The following is a 22,937-nucleotide window of genomic DNA, read 5'->3' as shown; positions in this document are numbered from 1 at the left end:
GATGAACTGTATAGAAATCAATGTAAAAGATAGTAATTAATCGCCACGTCCTTAGAGAAGGCACTCCAAGTTCCAACAAAATTTGAATATGAAACTTGTGAAACTTTGAATTAGGATGTTTATTTATTTTCTTTTTTAATTTTTTTTTTTTGGTGGGGACAGTGACTTACAAAAAATACTTCGATTGCTTGAAAAAAAGAATTAGACTTTCTCTAATCCCCACAAAGGGATGCGGGTACATCATTACATTTAGACATGGTTCTACTGATTGGACTTGAAGTTACACTGACTTGACTTTTATTTTGTGGGTTTTGCAAGGATTCATCTGTTTGTATCACTTTATGAGACTGGTCATTTATTTTTTCTGCCATTAATTATCTTTATATGTTGTACTTTATAGCACAAAAACTGCCACTGTGTACTAATTTTTCATGTCTTTCCAGTGGTACATGATAAGTATTGTACACATCTACAATCGATGGAGAAACAGTGAAATACGATGTTACGTGAACGGTCAGCTGGTATCCTATGGTGACATGGCCTGGCATGTTAACACAAACGATGTAAGACTTTATTGTTTTCCTTTCTCATAGGCTTTCATTTTGAAGTTAATTGAAAAAGAAAAAATTAGTACTATATTTGTTTTCTCTGTGTGGTAGTTACAGATTTGATGGATTTAGTTTGAGTTAAGTCCTTATGAAAAACCAAGTCATTCTGCCAAATGACTATGCATGCTGCTGATATGTACAAAAGTACTTATTTTTGTTTCATATGAGGTTCTGCATTGGATTCAAGAGAAGATATTTGTTAATCCATATAAGATTTCTATGATTTTTTTTGCCTTAAGGAACATCAAATTTTGAGTAGGCTCTTTAATCGAAGTAGAACTGAGCAGCCTGAGCTATTACCAGTCATATTGTTTTAAGCAGTGTATAGGTATAGTAAGAGATTATTTCTACTATGCAGAGTTTACAGATTTAAACAAACAAGAGAGAGAGAGAAAGAGTTAAAGCTAGCAAACAGAAGCACAGAGAAGAGATTTATAATATTAAACAAAGTCTGAAGTCTGTCTCCCAATTACATTTTTTCTGTTATTTCACTTGACATTAGTAAATAGGCAGTTGACCAATATTAAAATGCTGAATGCTACAATATTAACATTTAAGTAGTATTGTTAGGAAGTACAAATTAATTGCTACAAAAGTTCATCCCTAAAATACAGAGCAATTTCAGTGGTTCATAAGCTCTTACAAACATGTGCTCTCTTAATGACCATCCAAACCAGTTAAGAGATATTGAGAGGTGTAGAGTTGCATAGTGTCAGTCAGCTTTGAGCAAGGACACAGTGATCTTGCAACTGTTTGTCCAATGGATAGGAACCAGTCTCTTTTACTGGAAGATTGCATGCATACACTTGCCTTTTTTAATTGGACGAGATCAGGCATCTGCTTTCATATTGTTTGTGTTGAAATTATTTCAATGATAGTTATATAAGTTTCAATTTTTTCTCTGTGTGTGCACATTCTTTCTATACCTTCTACTTTTGGAAAGTTTGAGAGTCTACACCTAATGATGCAGAAAATAGTCACTCTGTCTGACCCAAAGTTCTGGCTGTGGAAGGCAGATAAAATTATTTTCTTGAGCTTTGCCTTCAGCTAAAGTTCTGATAGACTTTCAGAGGTTCTTGATTCATCAGCTTGCTACCTTTTTATTATTTCTTTTATTTATAGTATGATTCTCCATTTTTTCTGACTGTATGGAATAATGAAGCCTTTTTGTACTTAAGGAAATGAGGTGTCTTTCACTAAATTCTAGAGGCACAGTTGGATCTAAAAGGGAGGGTTTAAATATTACATATTAATTAAATTAGGAGGGCTCTTCTTGCTAAAGCTTCTGATTGCCATTCTTTGTTCCCTTGATAATTTCTTCTTTCAGGAAAAGACAAGCCTTTCAGTTTTTGCAGAGCATGGTTTTCACTTGGTAATATAAACATGTTTGTGATAGGTGTGGAATGTGATGACTGAAAAGTCACTTAAGGTCTTAGAGGACCTGGGCTGACACTGGTTATGTGGTGTAGTAGGGATCTGCAATCCTTAATGACAAATGCTTAGCAGGAAGAGCAGCTGTAAACTGGGAAGAATGAAAAAAAGAACTGGAAATTACTACAGATTAACAGAACTAGAATGTAATTATGTGTAAAACTCAGAATCTATCGAGAAGCTCAATGGCTGTTGCACAGTTAATGATTACTAGAGGAATCCAGGAAAATGCCATTGTAATAGGCAGGAATGTATGTCTCAGAATATTTAAGTATAAACTAGGAAAAAAATTACATTGGTATCTTGGACAAATTCCTCAAATAGCCATTGAAAATGGCAATTACTCAACATTAATTGACTTTACACTCTGACAGTAATGGCACAGTGTCAGGAAAGCCTTTAAGGCTAAGCAAGACTCCAGTCAACTAACTGAAAATTATTAGAAAGTTTCACCTTTAGATTTCCCAGGAGTCAGCAAGATCTTGTTAGCCCATCTTTTGCACTGTGCATCCTGGATATAACTTTATGAATCAATGTAGTTTTTCTGAGACGATTTTTTTAAAATTTTGTCCTTAAAAAATTACTTCAAAAAATAGAAAGGGAAATTTTTTTTCCAAGGGGCAAAAATAAACCCTTTAAAGGGCTGTTCAACGAAAAGGAGGATAAATCAAAGATAAAGTAGGCTTTCTAATGCAGGTTCTGCTGGTTTGCTTGTTCAGCTCAAGCAGTGAGGTGTGATCTTTGTTTCCATTCAATAATGTACATGTAACTCAAGGCAGCTGAGAGAATAACCTTCAAAGATCCTTGAGCCTCCTGTTGTTGTCCTGTGCTGCATCTTGTGTTCCAGTTCCCTAGGTCTTTGTTCTAAACCGATTTTTTTGGAAGTGACAGAAGAAGTTAACCTAATTCTTACAAAATAGCCACAGAAAATCACTTCTAATCTTCAAAAATAGGAAGTGGACAGATGGAGAAGTGCAAAAGGTGTTTGTACAGAGGAATAGTTATTGGAAGAAGGAATGGAAAATATCAACTCGTATGACTATAGTAGAAGAAGGTAGAAGAGAATTTAAGGTCAAATCAAATCATTGTAGACTGGGTTCATAGAGGAAAACAGTGCACTAGCTGTAAACTAGAAAAATCTGTTTGTTGTTTTTTTTTTTTCTGCTAGAGATATTTAGCTCTGTTAGCACAACAGTGGAAGAAGAGGTCATTACAGTATGTGTTCTCATGAGTTAGCAGTGGGAGTTCTGACTGTAATTACAAGGAACTTAAAGGCTTTCATTTTTCTTGAAGGCTATAGGGGAGGTTATTTGGTAATTAAATGTACTATTCTCATTTTTTATGTTGTATGTTGACCAATTAATAGCAAACAAAGCCTAGCAGCCAGTCACACCAGCATTGTAATACAGACCTGTAAAATGATTAATGCTACGATACTAAAAATGAAGTTGTTCACTGCAGAAAAGTAATAAATGATTAATAATGTTTGGTTTATCTTTTTAATTACAGTCTCCCTTTAATTGTGGCTTCAGTAGCTGTGCATTAATATTATTTCATCACTAACTTTGCCTCTTTCTGGTACAGAGCTATGATAAATGTTTTCTTGGGTCTTCGGAGACTGCTGATGCAAATAGAGTGTTCTGTGGCCAGCTTGGAGCAGTATATGTATTCACTGAAGCACTCAACCCAGCACAGATTTTTGCAATACATCAGTTAGGACCTGGCTATAAGGTAATAATGGATCTTAAAAAGCGTAAAACTGGATAAAGTTAATGATTGATAGATATAGTTGGAAGAGATGTAAAAACTGTAACAGTTTGCATGTGGATATTCCTCCTAGTATCATGTAGATTTTTCATATGATTTGTTTTCAGCAAAAAGAGACTGTTTCTTCAAGTATTGTAACTAATCTTTACTTTCCACCAGGTTTTTGAAAGATGCGAACTTCTTTAAAGCGTAGTTGAAACATGTTTGTATGTGCAATTTATTACTTTGGATCATAATCAGATTAGGGAAGTTTTTGTATTTGGTGTACTTAATACCATGGGAATAACTTTTTTCTCTACTATCTGTGTTTAAAACCTGATTCAAGGCAGATTAACCTTCAACAAGGCATAATAAACCAATTCTTTCAAATGCATGGTTTCAGACAGTTCTGCTGAAGTAACAGTTGAGCTTTATACTCATGCTTTGTTAGTGACATTTGGGGGAAAATTTGGGCAACTTAATGGTGCCTGCATAAACTTGATCTCTAGTCAGACATGTCTTGGAATGGCTGTGTATAGTATGCTTTCATCAAGAAAACCTACACAGATACTTCATAGAAGTCTGTAATCTAACCCTGAGTAAACACAACTGAATTTGTACAATCATTTATTCCCAAATTTTCTTTTTTTTTTGTGAAATTTACTGTTTAATCTGAACTAGACTTTAAGTTTTTCAATGTATATAACATACTCTGAAAATAAAAACTTTTAAAAATCACGAGTAAAATCAGCAATTAGATTCTAATAATTTTAATTTTGTGTGCTGAAAATGACTGCTCTAAATCATTTGCTGATAGCTACTACTTGAATGACAGTGGCGATTGGAAATTTAATTTATGATAGGTGTGTAGAGTGAATAACCAAATACATGTCAGGGCTACTTGAGGAAGAGGAACTCTGTTGTATATGATTGATGGTTAAAACCTGCCTTGAAACTAAAAATGTTCAGTCAGTCAAGAGATTTGTACCACCTGTGCAACTAAGGAGTATTTTATTCCAGACTTAATAGTATATTTTGTTTGAACAAATATTTCTGCGAATATCTTTTGGTAATCCAAAAGAAACTAATGTAACCTTCTTAATAACAATAGCAACAACAATAACAACAACTTCTTAATAATAAATGTAGTAAGCCTTTATGAATGGATTAAGTTCCTGGATTTGCAGCAGGTTTCAAGAAGTGAAAATTATTGTGTAATGTTTTGTGACAGTTGAAGGGATTGATAAGGCATATGTACTTCATTCTAAATGATGTTTCCAGTAGTTACTGCACTAACCTTATTACAGTGTTGTCAAATTACCTTGCTTGATTCATAGACTTACATTAAACCTCGTTTGTTCACACCTGTAGCTTCTTACTGATTTTAAAATGTCAGTTAGATATATGTACTTTGTTAAGTGTATTTTACTTTGGTGTATCATGTTTTTAGGTTTTGGTCATGTACCCAGAACAGTAATGCTCCCTTGTTCTCAGAAACAGTTTACTTGTCTAAAAATCTGAAAGTATATTTTACTAATTAAGGGCAGTTTAAAAAAGAAAAAAAAGCTTCCCAGAGAGGGACCCTGTAAGAAACATTATTTTGTTTAACTTCTATATTTCCAAAAAAAATAAGACAAAACAGGACTTTTTTTTTCTCCTGTTTCCAACCCAAAGTTCTACCCACAATCAAACAAAGGGAACCACGTCCTGTAATTTAGAGATCTCAGGGCACCAGTTGCAGCTTTGACTCAAAGCCTACCTCTTTCATGTCTCATTTAACTTCATTTCTGTAAATTCTTCAATTCAGAATACTTCAGTATGGTATTTTATAGCCCAAAGGAGCCTCAATCGACATGCAGTTTGAATTGCTCAACATTAGAAATTATATTCTTGCTCTTACCTAACTTGCTGATACAAACTGGCCTTTCAGAAACTTTTCTTTAATAGTTCACTACATGTCCTATTGGTTCTAATTATTGGTACTATTAGCCAATGGGGCACATCAGCTGTTCAACTTCTTTTTCTCCTAATGTTCAACACTGGAGAATGTCTTCATACATATGTGGGGGTTTTTTGTTTCCTCTGACAGTCTGTGGTAGTGCCTTTTATTTACAATTCATACTTTGGTTCGTTGTATCTGAGAATCTGATTCTTTAGGGAAAGCAACCATCCCTCTACCTACATTGTTCATGGAAAGAGACTGTGATTTTGCCTGTCATTCAGCTGCCCTCACATTCATTCATAATGCCTCTAGTCTACAGCGACTGCCATTGAGACCTCTGGAATACAGAGAAACTTGCATAATTTACCAGCATACAGGACAATGAAGTAGGCACACATCTGTCAATGCACATAGTATGTATTGTGGCAAATGGCACCAAAGCCACAAAGTTCAGGAAAAGGAAGATCTTAATCTACAAAGAAAAATGAATCTGTTGTACCTTGTCCCACCTTCTGTGGTGCAGGTAGAAGCAAGAGGTTTTAGGATTAACTAGAGAAGTCACTAAAATGAGTCTTATTTATTATGCATATCACATAATTATATTTTTATATATGTTTGTATTATTTATTGCACATTACATGCTTATTAGAGAGAATTGTAACATAGAAACAGTTAATAATACTTCCATTCTCAGCGTGTACTTCTAACATATATGGTTGTAACCAGCATGACTTAGTAAAACATTTTTGTTGATCTAATAGATGTTTCAATTTGAAATAAAATTAAATTTTCATTTAGAGCAAAATGCTTTTTTTAGTTTCTTTTTTTAGCAAAACCTGTTACATTGTGTGAGTTTCAATATTGAAAAAATGACAGTAACGATTGCAAAGAAATGATTCATAATTAAGCTTTGAAGAGGGGAAGAGAGGCAAATATACTTACAATAGAACTATATGATTTGTCTCTTCCCTGTTAAGTCTTCCCAAATTAATCCATAAAGTATCTTGAAAATTAAAATTATATTTAGTAGAAACATAGTAGGATTCAATATTTGCATTTCCAGGTTTTATCCATAATAAAGTATGCTCATTTTGAGCCTTGCTGTAGCTGAATAGGACTTTTACCTACTATGTTGACAATTTCAGTTCTTAGAGATTAAAGAAGGAAAAAAGGAAATGAGAGCAGTGTCCTTGCTCTCACAGTGAGTTTGCTGCCAGGCAGCAAGGAGAAGCCTGACTCAGCTGGGGTCCCAAGAGGCTGATAAACAGAATAGAGGTGCAAGGAAGGTAATGTGGAAGGAAAAGATGCATCTGATAGCAGTGTTTGCTGTTGATTATAAAGAGATGTTTCTCAAAGTCCTCTCCTAATACCCCTGTTAAATCTGTGCCACTTCTCTTGACCTTCCAATAGACATTTCAAAGCGATTTATCAGATTACTCCATATGTTGCTGCATCTGCATTTGCTCTTGGTCAGTGCTGCAATATCACTTTTTGTTATGTATGAAGGCTGGAGTAAGAATGTACATTCATGCATGTACATACAAACACACACAAAATAACATTGAAAATTCAAATTTGCTTAAACCAATTATATAGTACAAGATAATATTTTATGTATGATTGCTGAACCTACAGCAGCAAAATTGAGTGAGTAGTAAATCAAAAAGCTGCACTTTTGTTGCTAAAGGAAAAGGGAGATTTGCTCGTGTTTAAGCTGTGCTCCTGATCAATCGCAGTGCTGGAGTAATTCTTGGTTCTCTCTTTTCCCTCTCCCACTCCCATAGGAGCAGCAAGTATCCTTAATATGGGTCCTGTATCTGTATCTCATATACAATATATTGAATCTAAGACCCTTTTTGGCCATCTTGGTGCTTTCACACTGTACCAGACCTCAGAGTTGCATTCTTTCAGTGACCAGTAACTAGCCATTTGCAATTTGAGGTTATGTGCTGAAGAGCCTCTGCTATTCTCCTGTAGTTGTATTTTCCCGAGTCCCCAGTATTGTATGCATATACTGAATTTCTTTTCTCTTTCTATGGATCAATGTCAGTAATAAAGGAGTATCATTCATCAGAATTTGTAGCCTCTCCATTATGTAAAGTAGGGTAGGAGGTTTGGGTAGAAGACCAACATTTCCAATTTATAATCACTTTTGTTAGGCTTTGAGGGCAGAATGTCCCTTTAATTCTTGTGTTTTCTCAAAAAAAGTGTGAGGTGGTATTATATTGATTCATAACTTATTTGTGCCTGACTGATAAACTCTTGAGACATATTGAACACCGAAGACTGGGAGATAGATTAATGCTAAAATTTATTTATAAAACTGGTTTAACTTTAGCAGTTTAGAATGCTGCAAAATTTCATGATAATGAAATGATACAATTTTGTATTGAAACACTTTGACATGTTTAAACAGCAAAATTATGAAAAACTGTATAGTGGAGAAACCTGAGTTTTGGAGTCTGACAAAACTTAGAGGCGTGAAAGATTTTCAAGGCAATAGGTATTTTTTGTGGTAAAACATTAAAATACAGTCATGCAGTATGTAAATACCTTTCAAAATCAATGAAATCGTGAAATTGGTTTTTTTCCTCTGCAGAAAGTGCACAGAGTATCGGTATAGTTCAAAATGCCCTCTGGGGAGGAATACATCCTCACCTTCCTTGGGAGAAATTTGTAAACTGTAGCAGTCATTTCCTGATAAGTGATGTAGGCACCCATATCAACAGAGAGCCAGCTCTCAAGTTCTAAGCATTATACTCCTCCTTTGGGGTTTTCAACTTAAGTAAGTAGTGCGGCACGATAGGATCACATTTCTAAATGAAACCATTTAGTGGTAAGGACTAAATACTCACAGTTTTTAGATATTGGGATTTTTACTTCAGATTGGTTGTGGCCTGATCCTTTGGACTGAATGAGTACCAACAGTTGCATGACATTTGAGTGTCAGCCTAAAGGAAGTCTCTTTGGTTCTGAACAGCATTGCAGTACGGACAGAGTAGTAAGTGGGAATCACTGGGAGTTCCCCCACAAAATGAACTCCTAACCCAAATCACAGAATCACGGAATGGTTAAAGTTGTTGGAAGGCACAGCTGGAGATCATCTGGTCCAACCTCCTTTCTCAAAGGGGGCCATCTAGACCCAGTTGCTCAGGACTATGTCCAGACACTTTTTTAATATCTCCCAAGACAGAGACTCTGTCCCCTTACTGGGCACCTTCACAGTGAAAATGTGTTTCCTGCTGTATAGAGGGAACCTGCTGTGTTTCAGTTATGCCCATTGGCTTGTGTCCTGCCACTGGGCACCACTGAGAATAGCCTGACTCCATCTTCTTTTCACTCTCCCTTCAGATATTTATACATGTGATCCTGTCTGTGGCTTCTTTTCTGCAGGCTGAAAAGTCCCAGCTCTCTCAGCCTTTCCTCATAGGAGATGTGCTTCAGAAACCTCATGATTTTAGTGACCCTTCATTGCACCCTCTAGTATGCCCATGGCACCCAGTGGGAGCCCAGAACTATACAGGTTCACCTCACCAATGCTACATAGAGGGGAAGAATCAACTCCCTGCACCTGTTGGCAACCCACACTCCTAATTCAGCTAAAGACATCCTTCTTTGTCAAATGACGATTGAGTCATTTACTTACTTTTGCCTTTCCTAGTTGTGTCTTCTGCTATGGTACTTGCATCTCATACATTTTCAGCGTGGCATTGCAGCCTTCTTCTGCCTGACAGCACTCGGCGTGGGATGGTGCTGACAGACAGATCAGCTCCAAGGGTTCTCCAGCAGCTGCAGTCAGGTTCCCAGTCCATTCAGATCATGCCCCACATACAAATGGATGCTGTTCACAAGACATTATATTGCCATGTGTCAGTCACTTGGGCAGATGCACTTTCCTTTTGTTTGGCTGTAAGCAGGGGAATTTTTTTCAGCTTTTCCGGCAGCCTTGAAAGCTCTGCAAAGGCTGGATAGGGTTTATGGGTTATGTAAATGGTAGGAACCTCTTTTTTGGAAACAGCAGCTGATAGTCTAGAAATTGCCTGGTTTTACTCTAGCATGGAAAACCAAAACCCAAGGCATGGTACTTTCAGTAGTTTCATGATATAGGATGTCATACTGGGGAGAAAGTGGAAAAGGGAGATTTGGTAGGGGCAAAGTATAAAGAGAATTGTGATAACTAAATGGAGTGAAAGCAAGGGAAATTATTCATATTAACCTCAGAAAAAAATTGTTTTAAACTGAGTGAATATTTTAAAAATATGTATATCTTGATTATTTAAATGGTTGTAATTTCCTTTTTTTATGTCAGTATAGCACTGTATTATGACTAGTTGTCTTTTTACCACTGCTACATGCAATAGTTAAATGCCAAGTAAATCTACAATTCTTTGTAGAAAGGCAGATATCCATCTTCTTGTGCTTGATTGATTTGTCAGTGTTGCCAGAAAACCTAGTTTTGGATCAGCTATGAATCATGGTATGTTTAAGAATAACAGAATTTTTCAGTCTTCCATGGAAAAAACTCTGAGTTTGAGAAACGTTAATTTGAAATATGGCATTTATAATTTTATTTGCATTTTATTTTAGTATAAGTAGCTTGTTTATATATACTCCTGACTGTTACTGGAGCATGGATTTTAATGCTGTTCAAAAATAACTATTCCTTTAATCAACAAGTTATAGCATTTTATATTCTAATTTGAGTGAGTTTATGTAAACTAAAGTACAAGGTGATTAATTTGTTCTTTACTTTTAATGTGTTGCATGCTTACTTTTTATTTTAACATATTTATAGCTGTCTAATGTGACATGTTCAGATAGTTACTTCTGAAACTTGTAAACACTGATGCTGAGAGATACTACATAAAATGCCAAATACCGTATTGACACATTGTGTGTGTAGAGTTAATAAAAAAATCTGTCTCATTGTTTAGTAGCATCAGGCTACTGGTAAATAAATGAAAATAAAGTTTAGTAGTTTCTATAATCCATTTGAAGTCCAATGTAGTTTTTGCACATTTTGTGGCAAGGATTTTGTGTAAATTAATTACTTTGTAAAACTTTTGGTTTTTTTCAGAGCACATTCAAATTTAAATCTGAGAGTGACATTCATCTGGCTGAGCACCATAAGCAAGTGCTCTATGATGGGAAACTTGCAAGTAGCATTGCTTTTACGTACAATGCGAAGGCTACTGATGCTCAGCTATGCCTTGAATCCTCACCAAAGGAGAATCCTTCAATTTTTGTGCACTCCCCCCATGCTCTTATGCTTCAGGTTTGTGCTGCTAAATTGATGTTATGTGATTGCTGTTAGCTAAACATCACTTAGATAACCAGAGGATTTGTGTGCTAGTGTACAGAGATCATTTTGTATTTTGTCAGTTCTTAATATAGCTTTCACTTGAACTGCTTTTTCTTGCTTTAGAAAGTGAGCAAAAAAAGGATTATTTCTTCCTTAAGAAATATAGACTTCATACTATAAAGCACAGTTTGCCATGATGAAGTTTTTCTGTTTAATGTTCGCCTTTAAATACAATGATTATAATTTAAATATAAGAAGTGAAAAAAGTTTTAAAAAGTTTACATTCAATTTGGTGTTTTGGTGCTCCCAAATTATGCTTTTAGCTGCCCTTTAAAATTCATTGATTAATTGAAGTTTTTCCTTTATTTTATTAATTTAGGATGTGAAAGCTATTGTAACCCACTCCATTCACAGTGCAATTCATTCCATTGGAGGGATCCAAGTTCTTTTTCCGCTCTTTGCCCAGTTAGACAATCGACAGCTGCATGACAGTCAGGTGGAAACAACAGTTTGGTAAGCTTCTTTTAACCAAGATAAAAACTAAATTAAACTTAGAATATTTTTGTGTTTATTGTGGGAATGTTCTATGGTTTTTTCTACATTTTACCCTTCTTTCTTTGAAAAAATTATTTACAAAAAAGTACTTTACTGTATATTGTGTAAATTTTATTAATTTGATGAGATTCCAGATGAAATTGGCATAAAATTTTATGATTCAATAATGAATTCGAATCACTAGAGTCAATAAGGGTAGTTGGGTAGTTTTATGACAGTTCTTTCAGCTTCTGAAAGAAACAAATGTGCTTTTACTTGACAGTCCAATGTCAATCTTCTCAAAGTCAGTGTCAAGTATTTGAGTCCATATTTCATTACATTTGAAATGAATTCATTCATGGGCACAAAGTCATAGGGCTGTGATTAGTTATTTTGTGGCCATATTACAATTGCAGCAGTGACTGGGGTCACTAAGGGACTTTTAAGCCAGGACCCATGAAATCTCTGCTCTGATACTATGGAAAACATCCCTAAGTTGAAAAGCTTGCACAGATGTTAGATGAATGCTTCCTTGTGTAGCCTGAGAAGGACTACTTAGGTGGCTGTCAGTACTCATGCTGACTTAGAATCAGAGAATCCTTTAGGATGGGAAAGACCTTTAAGATCATGGAGTCCAGCCATTAACCCAGCACTGCCAAGTCCACCACTAAACCCCTTCCCTAAATGTGTCATCTGCACATCTTTTAAATACCTCCAAAGATGGTGACTCCTTGCTCAAAGCTGTCTGAGCTATAGTTATTTTTGGAAAGAAGATCTCTTGCCACTTGCTTGTCAGAGCTTGCTCCTGTCCTAGTGGCAACATGTGATATCTAAACTTCTCAGTAAACTGTGAGGCCTAAATCTTTGAAGGTAACAAAACTGAAAAGGTAATGCTGAAGAACTGGTATGGTGTTTCCTTGTAGGATTATTTGTAACCAAATAATCTAGAAAGCAGTGTTTAGAGGCAACATAGATGATATCTGCATTTGAATAAATGGATAAAATAGGTGCATAATGCAGAACACATGGTTAATTTTCCTGCTTAGAATATATTGCTATTAATTATTCTGGATATTTTCTATTGCATTAGGTAGTTCAATAATAATTTACTTAACTGAAAAAATAATTAATATTAAAATTGAGAACAAATTTGAAAAATATAATCAGAAGTGATATATTGGATAATTTCTGATGACAGATCACTTGTATCATTTTAATTTAAGAAATTAATCAATCTGGTGATGTTTCATCGGTCATCTATTTTCTGCACTGATAACTCAAATATATGTAGCTAAGATAGCTAATAGTTTTTATTTGTTTCTCTACCATGAAAAGTTAATGTATTTCATGAGAATATTTTAGTACAATGCTAGAAGTGATACCACAGTCTTAAAAATTGTAAATTCTACTTCCAAGTAGTATAGCAAGGCAAATTATTTTATTCAATGTTACTGACAGAAAAGCTGGTTGTATATTGGCTCATGTGGGATATTTGCTTTTTTGTAATCTGTTTTGCAGGATGTACTTTGCATTAAAGTATTGTGAAGTAATGGAAATAGAAAAAGAAATGCTTAGTTTGATGTAAAATTAGGAGAAAAAATTATTGTGTATTTTTATTTACTAGCAAAGCACTAGGCAAAAATGCTTTGTTCTAATTTGAGGAGGATTATATGTGTATGTGTCCCTGCATAGTAATACAAGATATGTTAAATTCATTAATGATCTGAATCTGTACTAGAAAACTAAGCAGTAACTCGATCTCTTTAAAAATGGAGAACTAATGTAATGTAAGTTTAAATGTTGAGATAAAGACTTATTCTTCCCAAGTGTGTGGTCTTCCAAGTGAGTGAGAATATTCATAATCAATTTAAATGTACGGGACATTTCTGCAGTTAATTCAACTGTAAGTGGAAAAAAAATATTCTTAAATAAGTCAGTGCATTTCTTCTATAATTAGGTTATATTCTAAACAGAGATCTGTAATTCATTATGCTATATGATTGTACAAATGCATAATACAAAAAGATGTGATTCTAACCTCGACCATATTTAAAAAATTGTTAAGCAAATGACTGTTTGATGAGGTGTAACTTAAATATTAAATTACCACAGTTTTGGTGTATGTGCATTGTTTTCTCATATTCTATTTAATGGAATGTAGATATTGAGAACAATAATACCTTAAGTGAACAATGAAGTAGAGAAATAAGAATACAAGATTTCTGGGATGAAAGAAACGAGGTAATGGGGAGAGAGTGCTAAACATGACAAACAAGGATACACTTTAAAGTTCATTTGAGGAGTGGAATAAGGGAGGAGACACACTTACTGAGTTTTTCCTTCTTTCCTCTAACTTCTTAGATTATTGTTTCTCTTTATATATTGCTTTCCAAAATGCAAATGTCAAAGTATATCTGAAACTTGTTTCTACCTGTCTTATGTATGAAGATATATCTATAACAGCAACAGAGGGCTGCCCCAGTTCTTTCTGAAAAGTAGCTGGCACTCAGCTATTACAATTTATGTATTTTTATAAGAATATTGTCTTTAGGTCCTTTAAAAAAAGAAGTCTAGATGATGCTTCATGGCAGTAGACTCTTAAGTTTTTAAAGGCTTCTATGGGTGTAGAATTTAATTATTTTCTGGTGGCCAGCAGGAAGAAGTCAGAAGTTGTACCTCGAATAGTTACGCTGCGTTTTGTCCTAATGTTTCTTGGGAGGTGAGAAAGATAAATAGCTTGATAATCCCAGTGTAAGTGTTCTAGATTTCCAGACTAGTTTTCTGACTCCTCCTCACCTCCTTCTCTCCTGCAAATATGAAAATCTGTTTAATAACTTCAGGGTTCTCAATTATTTGTTTTGTTGTTTGGAGGTTTTCCTAGCAGTTAGAACAGGTTTGCTAACAGGACTATGAGGGAACACTTTACTTTTTAATTATCTTGATTCACTTACGATTTCAATTTTTCTAAATTAATAGATTCATTGTAAAGAAAATTTTAAATTATAAAACAAGGTAATATGAATATATCAAGTTTGGGGTTTAATGGTATTCTTTATTCCTGGTACATGTATATCCTTGTGTTCCTTGTCTCCATCTTCCATGAGACTAAGTATTGAAATTAACCTACAATTCTGCTTGTGAAGGACTGTATCAATTCTTATGCTCTCAGACACTGAAATTAAAAGAGTGGAAAATGTTCATATCTTAAGTAGTTTTTTCTCGAAGGAAATGGTGCCCTGCTGTTCAGGAGACTGGTCCTTTAACTTCATTGCCAAGGCTGCTACTTTTCAACCTGCTTTTCATTACTCTAATTAGAATCAAAAAAATAGCAGATTGGTCCAGCGTGGTTCCCCACAGGAACACAAGTCCTGTCAGCAAACCTGCTCCCACATGGGCTTATCTCTCCATAGGCCCACATGGACTGCCAGAAGGCTGCTCTGGTCTGGGCTTCCTACAGTCAAAGCCTTCAGGCATCCACCTGTTCCAATGCAGGGCTCCTCTGTGGGCTGTAGGTGCGTCTCTGCTCCACCATGTACCTCCATGGACTGCAGAGGTACAGCCTGCCTTACCATGGTCTGCACCACAGGCTGCAGTGGAATCTCTGCTCTGGTGCCTGGAGCACCTCCTGCCCCTCCTTCTCCACTGCCCTTGGTGTCTGCAGAGCCGTTCCTCTCACATACTCTCACTCCTCACTCTAGTTGCAGTTGCTGGGTGGTTTTTCCATTCGCACTCTTATGCCAGAGATGATACTTCCATTGCTGATGGGCTTTCCCTTGACAATCAACAAGTCTGTGTTCAACCCAGCTGGCATTGTCTCTCTTGAATGGGGGGGAAGCTTCTGGCAGCTTCTCATAGCAACCTACCCTGCGGCCCACCCGCTACCAAAGCCTTGCCATGCCGACTCAATGCAGTACTTTTTTCTGTTACGATGCTGTTGTTGTTACCTTTGGTTACACTATGTGATAGTGAGATAGAAAGGACTTGCTTTGTTCACTTGTGGTCTGTTATATATGGTTGTGAATTCATTTGGGTCTGCTGAGCACTGACATACAGACCGACTCTGACAAGGTACTGTGTGTGCAGTCTTTGGCACTGACCTGATTTCTTCCCAGAATAAATAATGTGTTAATTCAGATGAGACTGTGGCTTTGGACTGTGCCATATTAGGAAAACATTTGAAAATAGAAGAAACTGAAGCTGTTCCCTTAATTAAGTAGATGAAGCCATTCCAAGAATTGTTTAACATACTTTTTCTGGAAGTTCTTAACGGGACTTGCTAGATTGTATACACGGTACAATAAAATGTAAAAATGCATCTACTGTTTATCATACTAAATAAATACAGTGCCTACGTCCACCTTAACTGCTTAAAGGCGATATTTACACCCACCTGGAATTTGTAGTAAAGGAGATGTAGGCAACTTTTCAGATAGTTTTTTTGCTGACATTGTTTTCACTAGTTAATATAGGTATAGAGTATATTGCCCACCTGTTGTAAGTCGGTGAAATGGAGACAGTGTTGAAGGGGACAACTCCTGTTCTTAATTTTTTCCTGTAAATGTTTGGTGTGTTTTCCTTTGATCAATTAATATCTCATTAAAAATTCTCTTTTTTTCCTTTTATAACTATTTTTAATATTCAGATGATGCAGGTTTGTGTTTCTGTCTTGTATTTTTGGTGCATCTAATTTTTAAGATTAATACTATTATATTTTCCACAGATATGAAACAGCACAGCTTGACAGGAATTAGAATTTGATATATTGATTTTTTTATTAGCTTAGTATGAAAAATCTGTGTTTCCAATAATTCTCGTTAATGTCTTTAGTTTAATTGAATTTATCTTAAGATCATGGTAGCAAATAAGTTGAATGCCAAGTAGTATTCTACCTTCCTAAGCTGTCCTCTCATCCTGTCTTACAAGAATTTTCTTGTCATAGCTGGCACAGGCATTTAAACTTGGAAGTAGGTATGGAAGTAATCCTTTCTGAGGTTGTTACATTTGCTTTTGTGCCTCTGATGCAGAGCCAGGGGCCCGGTTCATCACTGCCTGCAGTCTGCAATTTAGAGTTTGCAGTGTCGAGTGCTGATAGCCCTCCCCACCATGCCTTTCAGAGGGAAGATTGTTGAAAATCGCTCCTAAAATTTCACATGTCTAGTGTAACCTACCTGTGCTCAGATAAAATAGGTCATACTGGAATTTTTCCAGACTGTAATTGCAGGAATCTGACTTGCCAAATCAGACTGCCTGGATGATAGTTCCACTTTATCATGTAAAATCCTTTGCAAACTCCTAAACTGCCGTACCTCTGCATACTCCAGACCTAGGGACTCTTAAACGTGGTTAATTTGTTACTGGAGTCTGTATCCCAAAAGGTTTTTCTGAAAGCAGAGATGACTCACCTCTCTAGTTCTCCCACACAACACCTATTCATCTGACTTGTGTTTATGAATGAAACATGTAGTAGTCTTCTCTTATTGGCCTCGTCACAGTTCACAGGCAAAAGAAAGAAGTAATTTCCCCTTTCTCTCCACAACAAGCTTACAGAAAGAAAAAACATAGTTAAGCTGGAAGCTAAGGAAGCACCTTAGAAAGGTGCCACAGCTGTAGCTCATGGAAACTTCTTCTCTATCCCCACCATCTATCCATCTCTTCTGCTCTGGGTTTATCTTAACTTCAGCATAACCCTTCTTGACTTTAGTGGCTCTGACTACATAAATATGAATGAATGAATATGAGTAATTATTAATATAGCAGGAGAGGAATATCCTTGATTACCCTTTATCCTTTGATTTTCTTCCTGAAGGACTGATGTAAGGAAGGGGAGATCATCTCTTATCTTCTGCGCATCAAAATATATTACCAATATTTTGCTAATCCTTCTCACTGAAGATTTCTAAGTTCATGCTGTGAAATATAGTAAATACTCTGATGAAGAAATTTCTTGATAAACTGGACAAACTCATTTAAATCTGTTGACAATGCGATGTAATAGCCAGCAGATGAAGAGTATCAATACAGACAGTATTGTGTTCTGTTCTTAAGTTAAGGGACAAGTACTTTGGGATTTTGTTTCTTTAAAAAGATTTTTCTAAACACCGCTTTATCTGTTTATGCCAAGAACAGTTTTCAATAGTTATCATATTAACGGCATGTGATGAAGTTAATCATATAATCTTTTTTAGTATTTTAGAGAAGCTCAAAATACAAATGGAGTAAGTTTATAAAGGTTCCTATCCCAAAGAAGAACAGACAAAACTAATATGTGCATCATTCTCTTTTATATAGACGCTTAAAGTTAAATCACCTGTTATTAATTGATATACTTAGATCTTCATAGCAACATTCCTGCTTTATCTTAAGGTGCCTTTTGTAAAGCCCAATCCAGATAACTTTGTAGTACACAATCTAAGATGAAACTTTAATTAAGGTAAATTTAACAGAGAAAGTTATCATGGGAGTGAAGAGACGAGAGAAATTTATCTGTGTAGTGGTTTAAAAATAAAATAGTGTAGAAAAGCAATAACAAAAAGCCAAGACAAATTTCGCTTTTATCCTAATGGTGTAAATTCCTGATTTAGAAGGTACTTCTAAGCAGTATCATAAAAATTGGAAGTAGTACATCATCATGTTTTGGTCTGTAACCCTTTTTACCCCACTTTTTAGCAGTGGAAAACTGCTGTAATTTTTTCCCCTGAAATCAGTTACTTTTTCAGTAGATACTGTAGTTCTTTGATTTAATGTTGGCTGACATATATACTTTCATTTTCTATCTGTATTTTGGCTGCACTGTAGACAAGCTGATCTGTTCTAGGCAGGGCAAGGTATAGAGGAGATGTAGGAAGGGGTTGAAGTGTCTGGGGGAGTTGCAAATAGGCAAGAATGGAAAGGAGTTTTGTATGGCAGTGCACAGAATTTTGCAAGTTTAATGTGAGGACTGCAGCAATGTCATGTATGTTAGTTGCTGGTAAGTATGTTAAATTCTGTTGAAAAATTTTTTCATCTTAGAAAACATTTTTTTAATCAATATTATTTCTCCTCAGTCAACAACAACCATTTTAAGAGCATGATTTTGGCAACCTGGTTCTGCTGAGAAAAATATTTGTATTTCAGATCTTCAGGTTGAATTTATTTTCAGTTGCCAAGGTGACTACATAAATTGGCCATCCTTAGAAATTGTTAGAAGTTCTTTCTTCTAAATTATACAGACTACATTCTTAGAATGCAATATTGAGAAGAAAACATCCATTACATCAGTATGGCTTTTTATGTGTAGATATACACACTTAAATGTTTGCTTGAGGTCAGTCTGCACATGTAGGGAAAAAGAAGCTTTGAAGAGGTTGAGAGAGCTTATCTGAGAATTGTTAACTGTTGGTTCATTCAGGCAGGTTGAATGCTCTCTAGCATATAGCATGTAAGACAGAGAATATAACATGTAAACCCAGTGTTGTGTGCCACAGCTGTTACTGAGTGCAGCTTAGTCCTCCTTCCTCCTCCAAAAAATCAGATTCACTTCAAACAAGTGTAAGCAACCTCTCTAGGGGAAAAAAATCACAAACCACTAACACTGCCCCAAAACCGCCCACAAAATCAAAAAATCAACCCCACAGACTAAATATGTAGTCTGTTTTCTGCCCATCTCTGATCATCATCTGCGGGTAGTAGTAACTTAAGTACTGTACATGCAGTGAGAATTTAAAAACATTTCCATTTTGATTTTAGAGTTAAAATGTTACAGATCTTTGGCTTACTTCATTTCTTGCAAAATAATATGGACAAACTACTGGTTAAATTTTACTATTATGCTAATTTTATCAAACCCTGATCCTATATAGTATTCATCTCAAACTTCATTGTGCCTCTGTGTGCCTGCCAGATGGTTCTCCTTCACTGCTGCTTTTTTTGGTAGTTGGATTTTTTTTTAATGTGCTTGAAGGTGTAATGATGCATTCACATGGGCTATCCCAAGATTTGAATTACCATATACTACAGACAGCTGTATTATTTATGGTGGTAATCTTGGATAATGCAGAAAGATTGGAAACTGGAGTTACTGCTTGCAGACCTGAGGTGACTCTGCAGAGCTGAGTGTCTTTATGTGTCTGGATCGATAGATGTTAAAAGCCATTTGGGAATTAAGTAAAAGCATAGCTCATTCACAAAGGTATTGGCTGAATTAATATATTTTCCTGGAACTAGAAACAGTGGCATCACTTTGCAGTAACAGCTGAGGTAGCTCTGTGCAGAGCTAAAGTGGGCAGGCAGGATTAATTAGTTCAGCCACAGCTCACATAAAGATGATTAATATCTAAAAAGTAATCTTTGGGCTCTGTCTCCATCTGAATTATTAGCCTTTTTTAAATTGATTTTTCTTACATAGGACCAGCTTGTCTGTTTCTGCAGCTGTGGCGTGGTTAGATATAAACTGATCACTGATTCACTGATTATTTCTGAGTTGACTTGTAAAAATATAAGGAAAGAGAGAAAAATCTTTATTGTCAGGGTGTCAGTGTGTCTTATAACTTGCATTTAGAATCCTATCAGAATTTCTAACAGTTGTGTAGTGATTGTATTGATATGAGATTAGAATAACTCTAGCCCATGAGTTTACATCTAAATTCATAGAATGAACAAGTAAACTGCAGTACAAAGGAAAGGGCTTTTTATAAAGTACTCATGGATATAGAACATGTTAAATTTGTCTGGTGTCATGTTCATGGTGCAACAATCTTTTAAATCCATTTTAATAATATTTTTGACATTTCAGTATAATAATGATAGTATTTGATATTGTAATTTAGATTCTTATCTTTTGAGGATGTATGCTGTTTCTTAACTTTGTGCATAATGGGTTGTTTTCCTAAGTCATAAGGTTACTTATGGAGGATTGTAGTAAGCACCATCTATCTATATGGAATTTTCTTTTACCCATTCATTTTTTAAAAAATAAAAGTATTTTCTAAATATAAGTCTTCAACCATTTATATGATTTTCTTATCAATTTTCATGTAGTAAAAATGATTAGGATCTTATTTTAGATGATAAATCCAATAGAAACTTTTGATGAGGGTAAGAAAAAATTGATGCATACAACCTGGTTTGAAAGTGATGTGACAGTTTGTCAGGCTGTTTTGATAAAACTTTGGAGTACTGTAAATGGATATTATCTATGTTCCTTTACTGCTGACATGCTTTGGAGCATTCTGTATGTGATTTTGGATGGATTATTATGACCATTCAACAGTAAAGCAAGAAAAGGCACTATTTCATGTTCACAGCGTGTACTTTGGCTACACTGTGTATTTTATGCATGGCAGCTTTGCTCAACAAATAGAATAAATCTTGTTTTCCTCAGCACATTGATTATTTTTTGGTACTGGCATGGATTAACCAATCTCAACATTTATTTCAAACTAAAAAATTGTATTTGGAGAGCAAGCAAACTTTTAGATGACTAGCTACTGTAAGTAAAGTTGAAATGTATAAAATGCAGGTTGGACATTTCCTTTAATTCACTTTTGCAAAGCTGCAAGAGCATAATTTTTACTCTTGCCTGTGCCCACTACTTGTGTGAAACTTTCATGGTTGCAGATACTTGTCTGTACATCTAGGAGCTATTACACCTATTTTATTTTTAGAAAAGAAATAAGGACTTTATGTATGCAATATATGTATACACACTACAATGCCACCTACCTTTTTGAGATACTTGGAAAATAATTTTAAATATGGTTTTTTCTCTCTCCCCTTTGTCTGGTTTTTCAGCAGCAGAGGAGTGTACTTATGCTTCACTCTCATCACCTAAGAGTCAAATGTGATTTTTTTTTCCCCTGTGCATTGATCTGTTTTATGTCTCCGCTGCAGGTTTTTATAAATTTCACATTCTAGGCAATTTTGTCCCCTGAAGTCTGTCATATCTCTTCTGTTTCTAAACTGTAACCCTTTCTGAATACCTGTTTTTCCCTCCCAGTGCTTTCTGAACACTTTGCTTAAAGATACTGCTGAGATGGGCTACTGGGTGATTTCCTTGTGGCCCCTGAAGTCTCTCTGTGCTTTCCTAACTAGAGGAACAGTAATCCTCAACATTGTTTGATCAGGGCTAGATATTACTCCCATGTTTATTCTAAGGAAAGTATGAATGAAGGTCTCCACCCTGCTGTTGTTTCACTGTAATTTGTAGTGGGCATCATTGCCCATGTGCATGTTCAGCCATTTTGTGCCTCATTTCTGTGATGACAGTGACTGCAGGGACTAAAAGTGTGGAATGATGACATGCCTAGTGGCTGAAATTTTGCTGTTTAGCATAGTTAGTGTGATGGTCAAATGTTTGACATGGCCCCTGCACTGTCAGCTGGATCCCACTCAGCATCTCCTGCCTCTTTCAACTGCCACAGCTTTGGGTGGAACTGCAAGCTCCAAGACTGAATGGTTAAAATCTGGGATAGTTGTGATCAAACCAGGACCTCTGACAGAATGACTTTGCACTTGTTTTAGTATGAATTCCCATTCCTACCATTTTAATATGAGAAAAATCATTGGAGAAATTTGTCAAAAGGAAAAGTAAAATTTGTATTCTTTCAAGGAATAGTTCAGCTCTTCAAGGCTGTTTCTGTTCACTTAATAGCTGGGGATTATTGAGAAAGTAACAGATTGGAGTTTCTGCATGTGTAATTTGAAAAAAGTTCTTGTTCTTTACATGCAGTGCTACCCTATTGGCTTTCTTGGTTGAGCTTCTTAAGAGTTCAGTAGCCATGCAAGAACAAATGCTTGGTGGAAAAGGCTTTCTAGTCATTGGCTATCTCCTTGAAAAGGTATGTTTGGATGATTTCTATCTTTATTCTTAGTATTTCTTATGTCATTGTGGTCCTTTCAATCACTTGGCTCAAAGGGCTGTTGAAACAAAATATATTTGTGATATAAGTATTAAAAATTAAAAATATTTTATAAGACACTACAGGAGTCTGCTCATCTTCCTTATTCTCTTATAAACCAGTATTCAAAGAATCAGTTTTCTGGAGTTGGTCCTATTCTCTAATTTATGCTTTTTAGATGTGTGTGAATCACTTGAAAGTATTTTTATTTGTGTTTCTACAGTATCTGTCTCCCAAAGTTGTTTAGGAAAATTCTCTTGTTCCTGGTTTGTACAAGCATAGCACAGACATGTCATAATTGAGGTTTAAATTTGTTTTTTGTGTATGGTAATAAGAAAAAATTAATCTTCTGTGACTCAGTTCTGAAACTGTTGAAATAATTGCCCTGTATTTTGAAGAAGAAAATATATTTAAAAAATTAATTTCTGAAAGAAGCAGTTGCAAGGGGCATTCCCTTTACTTGCCTGTTTTCAGACATGATGAGAAGTTATCACAAAACT

General features: G+C 35.5%; 1 protein-coding gene across 6 annotated transcripts in view; it reads left to right on the top strand.

Annotated features, from left to right (window-relative positions):
• Nucleotides 1-22,937, top strand: part of NBEA (neurobeachin) — a 488,059-nt gene that overhangs the window by 111,192 nt on the left and 353,930 nt on the right. For all 6 annotated transcript variants that reach the window (XM_071552778.1, XM_071552759.1, XM_071552769.1 and 3 more), the window contains exons 7-11: nucleotides 444-563; nucleotides 3,624-3,770; nucleotides 10,805-11,002; nucleotides 11,409-11,542; nucleotides 22,269-22,377. In XM_071552778.1, the coding sequence (XP_071408879.1) occupies nucleotides 444-563; nucleotides 3,624-3,770; nucleotides 10,805-11,002; nucleotides 11,409-11,542; nucleotides 22,269-22,377 (708 nt within the window). The remainder of the gene's footprint in view (nucleotides 1-443; nucleotides 564-3,623; nucleotides 3,771-10,804; nucleotides 11,003-11,408; nucleotides 11,543-22,268; nucleotides 22,378-22,937) is intronic.

This window comes from Pithys albifrons, chromosome 1, assembly GCF_047495875.1.
Source record: "Pithys albifrons albifrons isolate INPA30051 chromosome 1, PitAlb_v1, whole genome shotgun sequence".
In the NCBI taxonomy this organism is placed as follows: Eukaryota; Metazoa; Chordata; class Aves; order Passeriformes; family Thamnophilidae; genus Pithys; species Pithys albifrons.
The sequence above is the reverse complement of the archived record's forward strand: the minus strand, read 5'-3'. Positions and strand labels throughout refer to the sequence as shown.